General features: G+C 34.0%; 1 protein-coding gene across 1 annotated transcript in view; it reads left to right on the forward strand.

The window, feature by feature from the left end:
- LOC145261254 (cholecystokinin receptor type A-like) overlaps positions 1 to 19,726 on the forward strand; it is a 355,511-nt gene that overhangs the window by 284,261 nt on the left and 51,524 nt on the right. Inside the window, exons 3-5 of the mRNA XM_080119651.1 lie at positions 5,986 to 6,206; positions 10,896 to 11,070; positions 12,439 to 12,558. Coding sequence (XP_079975777.1) covers positions 5,986 to 6,206; positions 10,896 to 11,070; positions 12,439 to 12,558 — 516 coding nt within the window. The remainder of the gene's footprint in view (positions 1 to 5,985; positions 6,207 to 10,895; positions 11,071 to 12,438; positions 12,559 to 19,726) is intronic.

Raw genomic sequence — 19,726 nt, forward strand, 5'->3', positions numbered from 1 at the left:
ATCAATGTGTACAGAGCCGTAGTGCTCTTCACCCTTCGGTACGGCTCTGAGTCGTCGACAAACTGCACGCCTGTGGAACTCTCTTCCGTTTATCTGTTTTCCAGCTGACTACAATTTAGTTGTCTTCAAGTCCAACGTATACAAATTCTTGGTGAACTATCACCTTAAATAATCCATTTTACTAAATTTCTACTACTAACGATTAGTAAGAAATTATCCCATTGACTACTGATCACTCAATAACTCTTATCCTCGAGTGACCTCCGGGCCTTGATAAGTAGTGGCCCTTTGTAAAGAAAAAACACGACTTCTCGAATGTTCGTTTCCTACAGCGTTGTCTCCACACCATCCTCAACGTTCAGTAGAGTGACTATATAACTAGTGTTGAGGTCATCAAGCATGGCAGAGACCACCAGCATCGAGGCCATGTTGCTGAAGTAACAGCTACGCGCCGGGCACGTGTCTAGAATGGAAAATCATCGCCTACCCAAGATAGCACTGTATGGCGAACTCTCTACTCTCGCTGCTGACCGTGATACCTGGCGACGCACTGTCTATCAAGCTTTTACCTCCTTTGAGGTCTCCCGCACAGAGAAACTACGGAGGAAGGAAGATCCTGGAAGCTTCAGCAGCCGTACCTGATGTGAGTTTGACTGCAACCGCTGCAGCCAAACCTGCTTGTTCCGCACCGGGCTCGTCAATCACAAGCGTGTCTGCAGTCGACGTGGACAATCCCCTTCATAGGATCTTCGTTCGCGAAGCAAAGCCAATATATATATATATATATATATATATATATATATATATAGGGGGGACGAAAATCAGTATCGATATCGGGAATCGGAAAAATCGGAACTTTTGGGGGCATCGGAATCGGTATCAAAACAGGAAAAAAAAATGTGTTCCTCTTTTTCGACGCCAAAAACGATATTTTTGTCTTTTTAATTTGATTTTGTATAAAACAAAATCTTCCACTCGTAAAAAAAAAAACATTTATTGATTTTAGGCAAGTTAACATCTACAGATAATTCCTTCTTACGTTTCGGAAAATATCTGCACATGTAACGTGTATTTTTAAGGTAATCGGGGAAACACCTCTATAATTAAATATTTAGAGATTCATAAGGAATCGGTATCGGTAACAGCATGGATTTATTATGAAATTAATAATTGTATTGAAATCATTAAAATATTGGACTCGTTCAACTACTACTACTACTACTACTACTACTACTACTACTACTACTACTGTATATGTGTGTGTGTGTGTGTGTGTGTGTGTGTGTTGTTTTCAAAAAAGAAAACCCGAATAAATTTATAAAATGGTCATCAACGTTTCGTCCCTATTGCAGGGGGCATCCTCAAGATATTAAAAGGAAAAATGCAGAAGGAGAAAACGATCATAGACCGTACGTAAGTGAAAAGGACACAGTGCTAAAATCCTACCCATAACGGGAAGGTAACTATAGATGTGTGTGTATATATATATAGGCATTGAATAATCCAACCTTTCGATACGCACACATTTATAGTTATGTCTGCGACAATATCCATAATAATTTCAGAAAAAAATTCCCTTTTCAAATGGTAGACGTGACAGATCGTCTACCATTTGAAAAGGGATTTTTTCTGAAATTATTATGGATATTGTCGCAGACATAACAAGTAAGACATTTGTATTTAATACAACTGAATCTCTACTACATAGAATTAAATGTTTTTTTTAGATCGTATTCTCTGATTGTCATAATTTAAATGAATTTTCATGTTTTTTAATTACCGTTCTGTTCATTTTTCTGAATGATCTTACTTCTAGTTTAATTTCTTAATATTTCAGAGTGTACGATCAGACCCTAGCCAAAGACAATATATGTATTTATTTTCGGGTTGCGAAACAAGCATAAGAGGCCAAATATAAAAAAAGAAAACTATAAACACTCGCCGAAATAAAATCCTGATGAAGGCTTTTTTATAAACCGAAAATTGCAACTTTAAATAAATAAATATCTGTTTATTTAAAAATATATAAATTCAGACGTGATCATACTTTCTAACCTCACACAAAAAAATGAATTAAAATTATCATTGTGAGCAAATTCTTTTCTTTAGACAATGGGATGTAAGCAACCAATATCTATATGCTTCAGGTGAAAACATAAATTCATTAAGCTTGCTATTTAAATAATTCACACAATATTATAAAAGATAAATACTTTAATATAAAGTGTTTTATCGTGTCAGGAATATATATACATTAATGATGAGACAATCCCAATATTTTCCCGATTCCGATACAATTACAGATTTTGATTTTGATACCGATTCTGTATACATCTCTAAATATGTAACTATACAATGATTGTCCCGATTACCATAAAAAAAAACATGTCTTAAATGTGCATTTATTTTCTTAAACGTAAAAAGACATCCGTGATGAAGTGATCTATATATTTTTTATATATTTTTATATATTATAGTTTTAGTGGAAGTTTAAATCAATGAATATTGATCATTTTATTATTACTACCAGCAGTGGAAGAATTTTAAAACTAAAATATATGATTAAAGAAATCGGTTTCGCATCGGACAATTTTTTTCCAATTCCAATACCGATTCCAATAATTTAAAAAAGGTTGCGATTTTTCTAATTCCGATTAATCGTCCCAACACTTTTCAGCAGTTTCTAAGCTCTGTGATGCCACATGCATAATCGCAATCCTGCAGACGTCCGTTACACTCCTTCGCAGATGGTGAACTTGAATATACTCGTCGGTCACAAGTATCTTCTCGAGTGAACAGATAACTCTGCTTGGTTGCATGCTTTGAAACCACAGTGTCATACATATTACATATTTTGGTGGATTTTTCCGGTGATTAGCCTTTATATTTGCACGAAGGGCGTTCCTATGACCAAGGCGATTATGTTAAAATTCTCTGATCTCTACAAAACACATCGTCTTCCATTAACTGCGATCCCCTGCTGCACTCTCCCAGAGGCTCGGATATATATCTACTAGCACAGCAGGCATTAACACTCTAACGTACACACCTACAAGCATAATATGCAACGACTAATCATTTGTATCTTTAAAAGTTATAATAATTGCAAACAATGCTTAAAATTAATCACAATTCGCATCCTGGAAATTGACATGACAGCTCAACGACGATACTGACTTCCGGTCACCGATACAAAAAATAAAAAAATAAAACAGACCAAGCAAAGCCTCGCGGAATAGTTAAAACCGTTTCTTTTCTCAACTGATGAAAAGATTCTACTCTCGAAAATTAGGGACATCAACATCTACAATACCTTACAACACTATATGTTGGGTAATAAATGTAATGTAATGAAAAAATTTGTGAACTTCCTTCAATATAGTAATTATTCTTTTATACACTGACTGGTATCTACGGTGTTTCCCAGAAGTATTGTAATAGCCTCCAACCAGAACTCCTTTTATACTACGCACAATGCTTAAGGCAAACTACAACATATTTCTCACATATAAACACACTAGCTGGCAGCCATGTGTTGCCCGGTCGTAGAATACGCTTAAACATGGTATTTTAATTTATGCAGATTATGTATGTACTATTATAGAATCAATGCTCTATTGATTATTATATATTATAAAGAATAATTTGTCCGGTGGACTAATTTGCATGAGAAAATTTTAAAAATAATAATGATAATTTCGTTTATCAAATTACGTTTTTGTTTGTAAATATCACGTCAGCTGATTTTAAGGCTTGGCGATGAATGTTCTGAAAAAGTCACTTCTGACTAATGTTTAGTTTAAAAATATGCAAACGAAAAAATAATTTCCGGCGATTTTAAATGGTATCTTTCCTCTATCGTAAAGTGAACAACTAATTTCTCACATATAAACACACTAGCTGGCAGCCATGTGTTGCCCGGTCGTAGAATACGCTTAAACATGGTATTTTAATTTATGCAGATTATGTATGTACTATTATAGAATCAATGCTCTATTGATTATTATATATTATAAAGAATAATTTGTCCGGTGGACTAATTTGCATGAGAAAATTTTAAAAATAATAATAATAATTTCGTTTATCAAATTACGTTTTTGTTTGTAAATATCACGTCAGCTGATTTTAAGGCTTGGCGATGAATGTTCTGAAAAAGTCACTTCTGACTAATGTTTAGTTTAAAAATATGCAAACGAAAAAATAATTTCCGGCGATTTTAAATGGTATCTTTCCTCTATCGTAAAGTGAACAACTAAATGAGAAAAAAAAATAAAATTAAATGGTGGGGCGCAATCGGGCTTGAACACTGGACCTTTCGATTTGTAGTCGAACATGCTACCACTATCTATATCTCCAGATTATAATAAATCTGTTTTTTTTTTTAAGAATAAATTATTTACTGAAATTTTATTATTTCCCTTAGCCGGTGTAACGTAAAATATGCCCCTGTAAATATTATCCTTTTTTTATTTTTATATCATTCTTTTTTATCTATAAGAGAGAAAGACTATTTTAAAAATCGGATGTTTCCGATTGTCAAAATACTTATCGGATGAATTTATGTACAAAACTTATTTAAGAACCCTGCCTAATTATAAATTTGCAAAAGATAGGCTCAGCCGTCTCGTATCGATGAGGAAGGAACTCACACACAAAGTGATTTATATATATATATATATATATATATATATGTGTGTGTGTGTGTGTGTGTGTGTGTGTGTGTGTGTGTGTGTGTGTGTGTGTGATTTATATATATATGTGATTTATATACATGTGATTTATATATATATATGTGAGTTATATATATATATATATATGTGATTTATATATATATATGTGATTTATATATATATATATATGATTTATATATATGTGATTTATATATATATATATATATATATATATATATATATATATATAAATCACTTTGTGTGTGAGTTCCTTCCTCATCGATGCCGAGACGGCTGAGCCTATCTTTTGCAAATTTATAATTAGGCAAGGTTCTTAAATAAGTTTTGTACAATATATATATATATATATATATGTATGTGTGTGTATGTGTGTGTGCCTATAAATATACATATGTTACATGAAATGGCTGCCTCCTTCTCATGTACGTAATAAGGCATACTAGATAAGTGAAAATGATATTAGGAAAATGCTAGAATCGAACCCTGTACGGATAATTCCTATAATGGAAATTGGAATTGTGGGATTTCAGTCCATTCTTAATTCTATTGGAATAGCTAATTATTATTAATGTCAGAAAAAGAGTCGATTGCCGATTCTTTTAGAAATCTGGATATTAAATATGTCAGTTAAAAGAATGGACAATGCGAAATTAAAAGTATTATTTAATAGATATTAAAAAATTAGAATATAGGAGTCTTTGTTTGTCAAAAGTGTGGAGGACAGATATGTGTGGATCCACGTGAAAGTTATGTCACGTTGGGGAACTCACTTCTGACGTCATAAACAAAGAAGATTTCTCAATATAGGATCGAGAGTTCGAAGTTAGAGAGAGTAGAGACTGGGTCAGTGAGAGTCAGAGAAAGAATCAGTAGAGATCGAGGGAAGAGCCCCTTAGAAGCGAAGGGAGAAGAGTAGACCATTTAGTCGAAAAGGCTTGAATTCCTGACATCACCAATCGGCCGATTGGAGAATAAAGAAACTAACTATTTTTGTAACTGTTGTCTCGTGTCACCATTCCTCACAACCGAAAAGGTAAGTGTGTTTATACATCATCTTAATGAACTTTGCATAAATCTCTCCGTCAAGTGCCTCCCTCATCAACACCATCGTTATTCCTGTATTATAAATCCCCGTCATCTCTTTAAATATGTACCCCCTATACAATACATAATTATAAGATTACATATTTGACTCGGTTAGTGTGTATTTGTTTAGAACATGAATATCGAGTAAAACTATCTTTATCGTAAAAACAAACAAATCTTTCACTTTTTTATTCATTTCTCCTTACAGGACATCGAATCTGTGACGTATTACAATAATGTCACCACGGCCACAATATCGATTTGTCATGCCAGCGCTATTCCCAATGATAAGCGTCTCGCTTACGCCATTTATCAACTGACTGTAATGTTTGTGGCGCCAACCGTCATCATGGTCATTTGTTATTCGGTTGTCATCCATGTGTTATGGCTCAGCTCCAAACAACTCCGCAGCATGACGTCACCAAACTGGTAAGTTCATCGCACAATGACACGCGCACACAAACATATATTTGTATATAGAACTTACAATCAATTCTTTTCTCGAGTTTTTTTTATATGGAGAGTAAATTATAAAGAACATTACTACTGGTTGTTCTTGGCTATTTTAGTTGCTGGATCGTTGCGACATGTTTTTCTTTAGAATAAAATTATGTTCGATTAAATTTCTTTTAAAAATACATCAATATATTGAGAGTATTTTAATATAGACAGCTTTTTTTGAAAAAAAGAGTCTTTTTTCACGCGTATTCTTCGACTTTGCATTCTTTTTTATTTTATTTTATTTTCTTATTATTATTTTTTTAATATTTTTCTTATTTTTTCTTCTTTTTCTTTTCCAGTTTTCTTAAACTAGTTCTTTTTCTTCATTATCTTATTTTTCCTCATTTTTTTCTTATTCTTCTATGACCTTAAACTATATCCGATGGTGAGGCCCCTACTTGCGGGCGTTGGGGAGTATGAAGCCGCCCTTTAATTGCCATTGCTCCCAGGTCCACTCTGACTCGGAGTGGTAGTACCTGTTTGGGTCCCAACTACGGGTTAAATAGAAACCAACTTGAAAAAAAAAGAAAAAAATATATGCTTTTAAAAGAATTGTTCTTCCAAATCACTGAATTCGGCATTAAATAACCTTAAAAGGTTTGATATGCCGTAAGACAAAAACAACCAAATCTTATTCTTCTACTTCCGCATCTGCTTTTTCTTCTTCTTCTTCCTCAACTTTTTCTATTTTCTGTCTTTTTTAATTTATTTTCTTCTTCTACTTTTCTTCTACGTTTTCTTCAACTTCTTTTTCTTCTTTTCCTATTTTTCTTCTATTTTTTTTTCTTTTTTACATCTTCTTTTTGTTCTTCATCTTTTACTTCTTCAATATGTTTTTCATCAACTTCTTCTACGTAAAACTTCTATACAATTTCTCAAGGGTCACGCTATTCGTTGATTATAAGGCTCTTCAGAAATATAACTTGCGATTTGACAGTTTATATGCTTCAATATTCGTTTCAATTTTTTTCAAAACATTACAGCGAAACAGAAAAACTTGTCAAAACAGATGTCGTACATGGATACCTATTACAAATTGCTTAATGACATCACTTGCTTGCACAAATTTTCGCGTTCAGTGCCAAACTCTTATTGGGCGGTTTTAAAAATATTTTGAGATAGCAAACTTGATTATTAGTTTTTAGGGGACATATATTTTTACAAATTAAGCAGAAATAGACATATTTTTTGCAATAGAATCAGTTCAGATACCAGATCGACTTTAGGATGTTAGTATTTCACAAATCGGTACTTAGGCGGATTACGAACCGTTCTGAAAAAAAAAACGTTTTTATTTATTGACCCTGTCTAAGCTCCTGGATATGACCTTAAACTATATCCAGTAGTGAGGCCCCAGCTTGTGGGCCTTGGGGAGTGTGGAGCCACCCTTTAATTACCATTGCTCCCAGGTCCACTCTGACCCGGAGTGGTGGTACCTGTTAGGGTTCCAACTATGGGTTAAATAGAAACCGACTTAAAAAGAACAAATATATTCTATTAAAACTTTTTTCTTCAAAATGTTTGGATTCGGCATTAAATAACCCGAAAAGGGTCGATATGCCGTAAAACAAAAACAACCAACTAAACCTGTCTAAACACGAGAGTCACATAACAATAGAAAAAACAAAAGTTACTATATACACTTTAATTTTACTTGAACATAATATGTTAAGTATAGCACTTTCAATATTAACACAATAACGCAATGTTCGTGCAAAACACATGTTGTGATATGACATCGATACCAACGCCGCGGACACCACATTCTCCAACAGTGACAAAGAGTTGTGAAGACAACAAGTTCTCACAATAACTGCCTACAAATAGCAATAACTGACAGTGTTATGCATTGACAATGACAGTGGAGTGGTAAAGACAAGTTACGCAATCGGAAATTTTTTTTTTTTAATTCAATTTTCACCCCAAACAAGACACAGTGCCACTTTGAAGCAGGAGGCTACTATCAGGGACTTAATTAGCGGGGTAATTATGAAGGGAGATGAGTAGAAAGATGTTTGTTAACATTACACTTGAACTTCTGCATATCATTGCAGTTGGGAAAGCAGAATCACGGAAGGGAGTTCCAAAGACCCGCAGTTCTGGGGAGGAAACTATTGGAGTAAACGGCTTTCTTGCACCAAGGGATCTCTACTGTAAAGGGATGAGACTTAGTAGCTTGTCGGGTTTGTCGGGGGTAGTTACGTCGAGGAGGTACAAGTGTTTGCAGTTCGTCAGAGCATTCACCATTAAAGTATTTGTAGACCAGACAGAGGGATGCAACCTCGTCGATGGGACAGAGGCTGAAGCCTAGATGACAGTTCAGGACCTATCAGGTTGGCGACTTTCTTTTGAACCCTGTCCAGGAGCGAGAGACAAGTAGCAGATGCACCAGCCCAGATGTGACAACAGTACTCCATACATGGGCGTATGGTTGCCTTATAGAGGTATAGGATATTGTCAGGCGTAAGTAGTAATAAATAAATAAATAACCATCAGCGTCAACAATAACAGACAATGTTAATGAGGTCATATTCTTTTATCTTCTATAAATTTATATGATAGCGTGTGTGTTATTTTGTGTGTCACGCTTGCATCGTTTCTCTTCCGAGTAACTCTCGTTTAATTTTTATAACCTTCCATTTCTTGTAATAAAATTTTTACCAAGAATTCTTCATAATTTTTGGTTTCGGTTTCGATTATAGCTGATAGCAATCAAGTCATCTATTTCTTATAAATAATTTTATTAAGAATTCTTCATAAGTTTCTGTTTCGATTATAGCCGAGGAAACTCAAGTCATATATATATTTTCTCCATAAGTTTTAATTTCGGTTTCGATTCAAGTTGATGCCTCAGTACATTTATTTATTTTGAAATCACAACTTTATAATTCAGAAGAATCGATAGAAAATAGACTCTGCAATAATATATAGGAATCTGCATCAATTAAAATATATTTAAGCGTATTTTACGACTAGGTGATGCCGGGCGTCCAAGCTAGCTTAAACAAATACTTTTGCAGTTTTAACAAAAGAACTACAATAATATCAGAGCGTCTCCATTTACGTCGAAATTCACAGAATGCTACATAAATATATTAGATATGAAAGAGTCCGCTGCGGAATTTTAACGCGTAATTATAATAGTAAATAATTATGTTAGCCTCTTTCAGAAACTTGTTTCTTATCGTTGAGCACATTCAGTTTAAATAAGTCGGTCAACTTGCTCATATGCGTAGATCGTCAGATAATGATTAGGTCACTCTGAATGACATTAAAAGCACTTAAAAGAATAAATGTTTAAATTTCAACTGTATTTCTCGTCGTTGTCAGTAACCGAAAAGATTGGGTCTTAGCTAATGAAACCAGATATTTAATAATTATTATAGTAAATAAATATATATATATATATATATATATATATATATATATATATATATATATATATATAGATATATATATATATATATAGATATATATATAGTTGCATCGAAACCCAAGATTATTTCGGGGTTAACTTAGGATCAACGACTGTTCTACACTGCAAATATTTCGATTTTCGATTTTTCCAACAAATCGATGGATTGCCTGCTCTACTCAATGCGCTACCACCGTTCAACAGAAGGATTATTCAGATGTTTCCCTGCAATTACTTAGTCCACAATATATTGTAGTCTACATTGCACTGTAGAGAACTTAATCGTGTATTTATAAAATTAGTTTTATATAATCGCTTGAATTGAAATTTAAAATTCAAAAGTCAAGTATCATGGTTCAATTGCGCTCTTAACAGAAGCATTCATTAATAACTCGTATTATGCTTTCAAAAACCTACTGTTAATTTTATAAGTCGGGCTATTTTACATATAGAGTGATAACACTTATCAAATGCGCTATGACTTTTGATTGTATATGTGTCGTAGCTTTAGGCAAAATCAACATAATCAAACGTTAATCGGATTTTTTAATTATCGAATTTCAATACTTATCGGAGGCATCTCGATGCCAAACAATATTTTAAATAATTCTAAGCACATAAAATACGTTTGTGTTGAATTTTTTTAAAACACTGCTTAGCCGTTTTGGAGTCCATACGAAACTGTCTCACACGCACAAAGGTTCTGGATATGACCATAAACAGTATTCAGTGCTGATGCCCCAGCTTGCGAGCTTTGTGGAGTGTGGAGCCACCCCTTAATAGCCATTCCTCTCAGGTCCACTCTGACCCGGAGTGGTAGTACCTGTTAGGGTCCCAACTATGGGTTAAATAGAAACCGACTTGAAAACAACAAATATATTCTATTAAAAAACTGTTCTTCCAAATCTTTTGATTCGGCATTAAATAACCTGAAAAGGGTTGATATGCCGTAAAAAAAAACAACCAACCAACCACACGCACAAAAAAAACCCCTCAAAAACGTGCCTTTTGGATTCTTCTGACGACTGTTCTCATCTTCAGCGTCATTTTCACAGCATTTCGATCGGTTATCCAATCGAAATCGGGAATTTTTACAGAAATTTCAGACGAGACCCTTTATTCCTCTGATTATGACGTATGTATTAGAATTCATTTATAACAACATTTGTGTTTAATATTTATGTTTTCCTGGATATTTTCAGCAGTTCCAGTAATACAGTAAGCGAAGATATGGACGCCAAGAGGATTTGCCTCAATCCGAGTGGCTCGTCCATCCACTCGGGGGTCAGCCGATCGTCGCATCAACGTTCACGTCCAAGTGTCCTCAAGGGTGCCGCCAAAGCCCACAGCACAGAAATACTAAAAGCAAGGAGACAGGTCTGCATTTTTATTTAGTGTCTATTTCCTGTTCTCCTTCATTTCCCTTTGTATTTGTTCTTGCTATTCTCATCGCCATTATTATTGTCTACTTAATGCTTCTAATTTTATTTTTATTTTGTATATTGCATATTCTTCATCTTCACTTTGTTCATTTTTGCTCCCTTTCTCTCTTTCTATTCTTCCTTTTCTTCTTCCTTAGTTGTTTTTCTTTCCTTTTTTTACTGTCTTCTTTCTTCTCTCAATCGTATTCATCTAATTATTACTTCTCTACTGCCAGTACATTGTGTATTCTATCTATATATCTATAAAAGTGAACGTGTTTGTGTGCATGTCTGTCTGTGTGTCTGTGTAATTTTTCTTCCTTAATTTTTAGTCTACAGACTTGAAATTTGATATACAGGATACTGAGATTTGGGGAAATCGATGTGATCGGTTTTCGGCCAGAAATTTGGCTGTAAAAGGGTCAAAGTTCAACGATTTGACCATTAAGAACTCTACCAAACTCCTCCGACAATTTGCGGTCTAAACACTTGAAAGTTTAGATATAGATTCCTTGGACATGGATCTAACTTAATAACTTAATTTGAGCCCAAAACAATAAATTTTAAGGGGTCATAATTGGGGTCAAAGTTTTAAAAAATTTACCGTTTTTTTTTTTTTTTTTTTTGCTCAGCATACACCTCCAAACACACGGGCAACGCCGGGCACTCATGCTAGTTTACTATAAGGCCATGTTTCTTGCAGTTGAGAATTATTTCATATAATGGCTTAAATAAAAGTTAAAAATGAAAAAGTCAAGTATCATGCTTCGGTTGTGTTCTAAACACGAACAGTCATTTTGAACGCACTCTTATCTTATCAAAGAACCTACTGTTGATTTCATACACCGAGTCCGTCCGCTTCTGTAGTGATAAAACTTATCAAATTCACTTGTGCTGTTAGGCTGTATATGAGTGTTAACTTTGTTTTAAATTTGACTATTTCTTCTTTAATTCGATTTTGTCGATAATAGATTTTCGATACTTTTCGTACGCATTCTAATGCAAAACTTACCTAAGAACATTAACACAGTTGTGTAAAATTAAAGAAAATATCGGTCCAGCCGTTTCATTGTGTGTAGGTGACGAACTCACACAAACAAACTGACTTTTATATATAAGTAATGGTATACAGGCAATGTAATATATTGATAAATATCGGATCCATATATGTTAATTGTGGGAGGCAATTATTTTGCAATTTCACACAAATATACTTTATATGTATATGAGTGTCTTAGATAGATTTTTTTATGAAAAAGTATCGAAAATCGATGCCATAAACATATAATCTCCAAATACTTATATGTTTAATTTTATTCTTCAGGTCATGAAGATGTTGATAACGATCGTGGTGGCTTTTCTTATTTGTTGGGGTCCTCGTCTGATCTTTCGCGTCATTCAACAGCAAAATGACCTCCATTCTGAACATGCGCATACGTTAAAGGTAAGTCTACGAGTAACACAACCTCGTTCACCATGCTCCCGTTCTGTTCCGTCATATCTTGTAACAGTCAGGTATTGTGAGGCACTCTTGTTCCATAGTGTAATATTCCCACGAAGTCATGATTTGAAAATAAAAAAAACAACTTATTTATTATTGTGTGCATAGAATATTTTCTAAATTGTTTTGTGTCAAGTTATACGAAGGCATTGTATATATTCTGTTACCATTGCCTTCAATAAGATTCCAGACTATTTTACGTGATGACATTTTTATTGATAACAGAATAGAAAACACACGAAATTCTGGTCCTCTCCTAAGTAATCTCCTCCGGCTGCAATGCACACGCTGGGGCGTTCCAAAAACCGCTGGGAAGCCATATGGATATCCTCTTGTTTAAGCGTGCCAATAACCCTCGTCACCGCCTCTTTCAGCTCCTCAATAGTCTCATAGCGACAGCCTCTAAGGTTTTCCTTGAGTTTAGGGATTAACCAAATATCACGCAGAGCAATGTCTGAACAATAGGGAGGGTGAGGAACTGTCGTGCTGCCCATCTCTGTCAAATAGTCTGTGACAATTGAGGAACACGCACTCTTGGGAAAAATTTCGCACAAGTCTTCCACATCTTCAGTTCCTCGCAAATAATTGTGTGCACAGTTCCAGCACTGACATGAAACTGTGTAATTATTGTCCCTATAGACACACGACGGTCCTTATTGATGAAATTCTTTATTTGGACAATCAACTCTGGTGTTCTGACTTTCTTATTTCTCTCACACCTCTTATCATCCCTCCCAGACTTTGAATCTCTTATGCTACTTAAAAATTGATATTCAATTCATACAAGATAGTCCAAGAACAGTCTAAAGCTTTCCATGCATTTCTGTGACGTATGTTCGAAACATAAAACAACATTTTATTGCGTATGATCATTCTAAAGTATTCTCACGTCAAGATTTCACTTTTGAAATTCATCAGCTGTGACAATCAGGCCCTAGTAGGGTGTATTTCAATTCTTGTTGTAGCGTTTCCTTTGAACCTGAAATCACAAAAATTGGTCAGTCATCTCATAAGATATATATCAATAACATACTGAATTTTTAAGAGTATTCGACAATTTTAAATGCTTGTAGAAAGATTCTGGAAACTTATTGAAGTCACCTCGTAATTCGTAGTATTTGGATTATTCGGATATCGTAAAAGAATGAGACGAACGTTTCATTTGTCCTCGTTTTCCCCTTGTAAAAACATTCACTGTTTTAATCTAAAGATATTGGCGCTAAACTCATGTTATAAGGAGGAAAAATTATTACTAAAACAGTAGCGAACAACAGAAGAGGCTGCGTTTTAAAGAAACAATTTACAGTATACACTTGTATATAATGTTGTTCATCAGCTGTTTTCACTTGTGAAGTAATGTATTTCGGATAAATTTAATATCGGTTGTCAACAGCGAAAACGCACTTTTCTAGGGCCTTCCCTATCTTAGTTTTTTACTTGTATAGAATGGTGTTTATCGTTTTTTGGGGGTGTATTTCATTAAATTTCTTATTTTCTTCACTCGTAAACTTTTATATTGTCATGTTTTTAGGTGTGTTTTATCTTACAGATAATATCGGGTCATCAGTAGAGAATATGTACCGTTTCGGCGGACGTTTTATCTCTATATAAATAAAATGAACTCATTTTTCTCGTCTGATTTTGACCTTAATAGGATTAAAAATCAAGATATTTCATGCAAATATAATATGCACAAACGGCAGAACAATATCTGAGGTCTGTTATAGGCTTATTATTTCTCAAATTCCTCGATAATCTTAGATTTCTATACTTTTTCTGCTGAGAAGTCACGGCCAAAATCGGTTAAGATCAATGGAAGTGGTAAAATATTTTCTCTCTTATAAATTCCTCCTCCCCCTGCCACCACTTAACACCGTTTGGGGATCATTCACAAGGAACAGTTGAGAAGAGAACACCGGTTTGGCTTCGTAGTTCTTTCATGTGAAGTTATTTAAAATCACTAAACTAAGCTGCAGTGCTCTGTGGCGTAGTGGTTAGCGTGCTGGACAATTCACATTATATTTTCACGTTCGCGCCGACCTACCGTAGTCGTTTTTTTTTTTGTTTTTTTTTCCTAAACAACTGGAATGGACTTTTCTTGGTGGCCGAACTGTTAACGTTGCAGATGTTTGTTTTTTTTTTCACACTTTATTTTCCTACTTTTACTCATGACTCCGGGTTTGATCCTTCCTACGTACCTACCATAACATTTTTTAAAACTCCCCCCCCGTCCCGGAAACAAACACTCGGGCAACGCCGGGTACCCCCGCTAGTTTTAAAATATGATAACGTAATAAGAAATTCCACTAAAACTTACCGTTAGTAATTTAAAAACACCTGTCATGAAAGTGGCGTTGCGTAGAGGAAGTAACTTCAAAGAACAGAATAAAAAAGTTAGTGTAATCTACATTTTCAGCACATCCGTGAGTAAGTGAACAAGAGAGAAATAGAGAGAAGGAGAGAGAGCAGGTGGTTTATACTACATTTCTCTTCGGGGTTCTGGAAGATATGTAATATTACTGAAAAATCTATACAAGAATACCGTAGTAGTTTTAACATACGTACACATGTCACGGTTTCCAGATTATAAATTGTTCGATCGGGAGATCCTATTTATTAAAAAGGAGGATAGAAGGTAATTATACACTTCTTGTATCGTGGTATGTTCATGTCGTAGATGAAATCATGGTTGATGTTCTCCATAGGCTTCAGTCCCTTGTTGGTCCGATTCCTCTGAAGACATCACATGATTTTGAACTTGGTAGAATACATTGGGTGGGTTGTCAGTACCTTTTCCAACGCAGTGACATCTGACTCGCCTGTTTGCAACTATCCGTTGTCCTTTCATCATATGCATGGTTGCAGTCGAATAACGTAACTTTTAATACCATAAAACCGTTAATCTGATAGAAATTCATCCTCCTCCATAGCCATTCAACGTCCTGCTGGCGACGTCTTCAGTTACATTCTCCTAGATGTATGTCTTAATTAGGACTATGAGTATATCTCTCCCAGTTAATTAAAGCGCTTCCAGATATTAACCTGGACATTTCTTATGATTCGGCTCGGTAGATATAGTGCTTAGCCTTCCTAAATGGTCACCCGTCTAGTGCTGGCCTAGCTCATTATTGCTTAACCTCAGTGATCTAGTGAGAACCGTTGTGTCACTGTGATGGTGCCGAACATTAAATTATTTGTATATAAACTAATTTAATGTTTGTAGTATGTTATCACTTTCTATCCTGTGTTTTTTAAACAGGACTTCTCGATTACTGAAGACGTAATGTAATAAAAGTAAATTAAAATAAAAGTTATTGTTTTTCTGACTAGGATCTAAAGGTAATACTTGTTCTGTGTGAAGAGGGGATAATGAGATTATGAGGTTGCCGAGCGTTCACATACAATGAAATTATGTCACAAACTCCTATAAGAATATTGGAGATAAACCGTCATAACCAGATATATTCTGACACTACGTTAATCAGATTAATACTAAGCCTTCGGGACAAGATCAAAGTGTAGCATCTGTTCCGGCAGATACTGCAAGCAAAGACCAGATGTGGGGACAACCCCACATGCCTGACCTTTAACCAGCTCCCATTTCCCACCTCTCGGGAGCTGGCCCCCTTTTTCCCTTCTCCCTCCCTTCATTCCTCACATTAAAAATCAGCCTTGTGTCTAATTTGCTCGGTGGGGGAGCAAATAGATACCATCTGTTCCGACAGATACTGCAAGCTATGACTAGCTATGACTAGCAAAGACCAGATGTGGGGGCAACCCCACATGCCTGACCTTTAACCAGCTCCCATTTCCCATCTCTCGGGAGCTGGTCCACTTTTCCCTTCCCCCTCCCTTCACTCCTCACATTAAAAATTGGCCTTGTGCCTGATTTTCTCGGTGGGGGAGCAAATAAATACCATCTGTTCCGACAGATACTGCAAGCAAAGACCATATGTGGGGGTAACCCCACGTATCTGACCTTGGTCAATGTAGGGGCAACCCTTCATAACAACAGTTTCTATCCAGCTCCCATTCCTCGCCTCTCGGGAGCTGGTCCCCTTTTCCCTCCCCCTCCCTCTCTCTCTCCACATTAAAAAACGGCCTTGTGCCTAATTTGCTCAGTGGGGAAGCAAATAAATACATGCTGCAAGCAAAGACCATTTCCCCTTCATTCCTCACTTTAAAAATCGGCCTTGTGCCTAATTTGCTCAGTGGGAGAGCAAATAAATACTTCAAAGTGTACTATCTGTTCCGGCAAATACTGCAAGCAAAGACCATATCTGGGAGCAAAACCACATATAAGACCTTGGTCAATGTAGGGACAACCCTTCATAATAATTGTCACTATCCAGCTCCCCTACTCCCTGGGGAGTTGTTCCCCATTCCCCCTTCACTCCTCACATTAAAAATCGGCCTTGCGCCTAATTTGCTCTGTGGGGGCGCAAATAAATACCCTTTTGGCCAAGATCAAAGAGTAGTATCTGTTCTTCAGATGCTGCACTTCCATTTCTTCTTCTCTTTCGGTGGAGGAGCAGTCCTTCACAACAGAGACGATTTTTATTTTTGTACCTTTTCTCCACGTTAAAAAACGACCCTGGTGTCTAAGTCTGTCCCGTGGGGAGGCATTGTAAATAGGTACAATAATATCGCTGCATCCCTATTAACGCTGAACACACAGCAGCAATATATAAACATAATGAAAAGGTTGCTGTGGAATTTCCACATGCCCCACTAGTTACTATGGTTACTATTAAAGAAAAAAATATAATAAACCTTAAAACGCGTATTACTAGTTGTATTATTATGTTGATAAAAGCCTTTATGTATAAAAGACAATAAAAGAAAATGAAACGCGCGCCTTCAACGTTGTTACGAAGAAGAGGAAAGAACACATCATGAAATTACAGTTAAAAAAAAGTTCACACACAACTCTATGCAGCTATAGCTCAAACGCCACAACCATTAATGCTGCAACTACGTGTAAGCAACACACAGCTGTTGACGTTGGCCGGCGGTATTTGTCGTTACTAAGATAGAGGCTGAGACGCGACGCCATGTAACACAAGTGCATCGATTTGACTTCATTTTATTTATTAAAAAACTTGCATGAAGATAATATTGTCGGCGGTGTATAGTAAACTAATCAAAGTGTGTTATTTTATCTAGAAAAACACACGATAACAAACTTTCTTCAGAGAGCGTCTCTGTGTGATTAAGAACATGATTTAACTAATACGGTCAGTCAACTTTTGTAAACAAAGAAGAACAATTTATTAAAGTATAAAGTATCGTCTACAAGGACACAATTCGCTCATGTATAGAGTATTATTTTCACATTTACGCTGGTGCATCTGATGCTACTAGTCCCTCACTTCTGATAGGTCCTGAACTGTCATCTAAGCGTCAACCTCTGTCCCATCGACGAAATGTTGCAATCCTCTGCCTGTTTTACAACTCCTTGAGCCTCCCTCAACCTAAATACCCCCGACAAACCGTCCAAGCAGCAAAATCCCACCCCTACATGGTAGATATTCCTAGATGTATGAAATCCTTCTACTCTAATAGTTTCTCTCCCAGAACTGCTAAACTTTGAAATTCCTTCCGGGTTCCTGCTTCCCCAACTGTACTGACATGCAGAAGTTCAAGGCTAATGTAAACAGATATCTTGGTACTCAACTCCCTATGTAGTATCCTTGCAATTTATGTCATTGATAGTAGGCCCCCTACATCAAAGTGGCACTGTACCTTGTTTGAAGTGAAAATGTAATAAAAAAATTATTTGAAAAAATAAAAGACAAAACACATTTCCTCGGGCAGCTTTGCTACATAATTTACGAATCAATTTCCCATAATACGATTTGTCGCTTTTAGATAACCTGGTAGAGTGTGTAATTAGATTTGATTAAAGAACGATAACGTGTTCTTTCCGAAGAAATTTGCTACATGACTGGTAATTGAATTTTTGCTCTGCATTCGCTTGTTTCTTCGCCGCCCTCATATAGAGTACGTAGTAATTCTAAATAGCAACCTATCTTGTACTGGTTAAACATAACGTCTCTTAACTTCAGGCATCTAATGAAACTAATGTTTCGACAGGATTATGCCTTAAGTGCTATTGAATTAATAATTTAGTTCTATGAAGATTTCATTTTCCGAATAATATATTTATAAAAAATATCAAAATATATTATTATTATTATTATTATTATTATTATTATTATTATTATTATTATTATTATTATTATTATTATTATTATTATTATTATTATTATTATTATTATTATTATTATTATTATTATTATTATTATTATTATTATTATTATTATTATTATTATTATTATTATTATTATTATTATTATTATTATTATTATTATTATTATTATTATTATTATTATTATTATTATTATTATTATTATTATTATTATTATTATTATTATTATTATTATTATTATTATTATTATTATTATTATTATTATTATTATTATTATTATTATTATTATTATTATTATTATTATTATTATTATTATTATTATTATTATTATTATTATTATTATTATTATTATTATTATTATTATTATTATTATTATTATTATTATTATTATTATTATTATTATTATTATTATTATTATTATTATTATTATTATTATTATTATTATTATTATTATTATTATTATTATTATTATTATTATTATTATTATTATTATTATTATTATTATTATTATTATTATTATTATTATTATTATTATTATTATTATTATTATTATTATTATTATTATTATTATTATTATTATTATTATTATTATTATTATTATTATTATTATTATTATTATTATTATTATTATTATTATTATTATTATTATTATTATTATTATTATTATTATTATTATTATTATTATTATTATTATTATTATTATTATTATTATTATTATTATTATTATTATTATTATTATTATTATTATTATTATTATTATTATTATTATTATTATTATTATTATTATTATTATTATTATTATTATTATTATTATTATTATTATCATCATCATCATTATCATTTGATATAGACTGTGACTCTATGTAACCTTCGTTGTTTGCGTGGCATTAGGCTAATTCC

This window comes from Euprymna scolopes, chromosome 37, assembly GCF_053919585.1.
Source record: "Euprymna scolopes isolate OS-2025 chromosome 37, ASM5391958v1, whole genome shotgun sequence".
NCBI classification, from domain to species: domain Eukaryota; kingdom Metazoa; phylum Mollusca; class Cephalopoda; order Sepiida; family Sepiolidae; genus Euprymna; species Euprymna scolopes.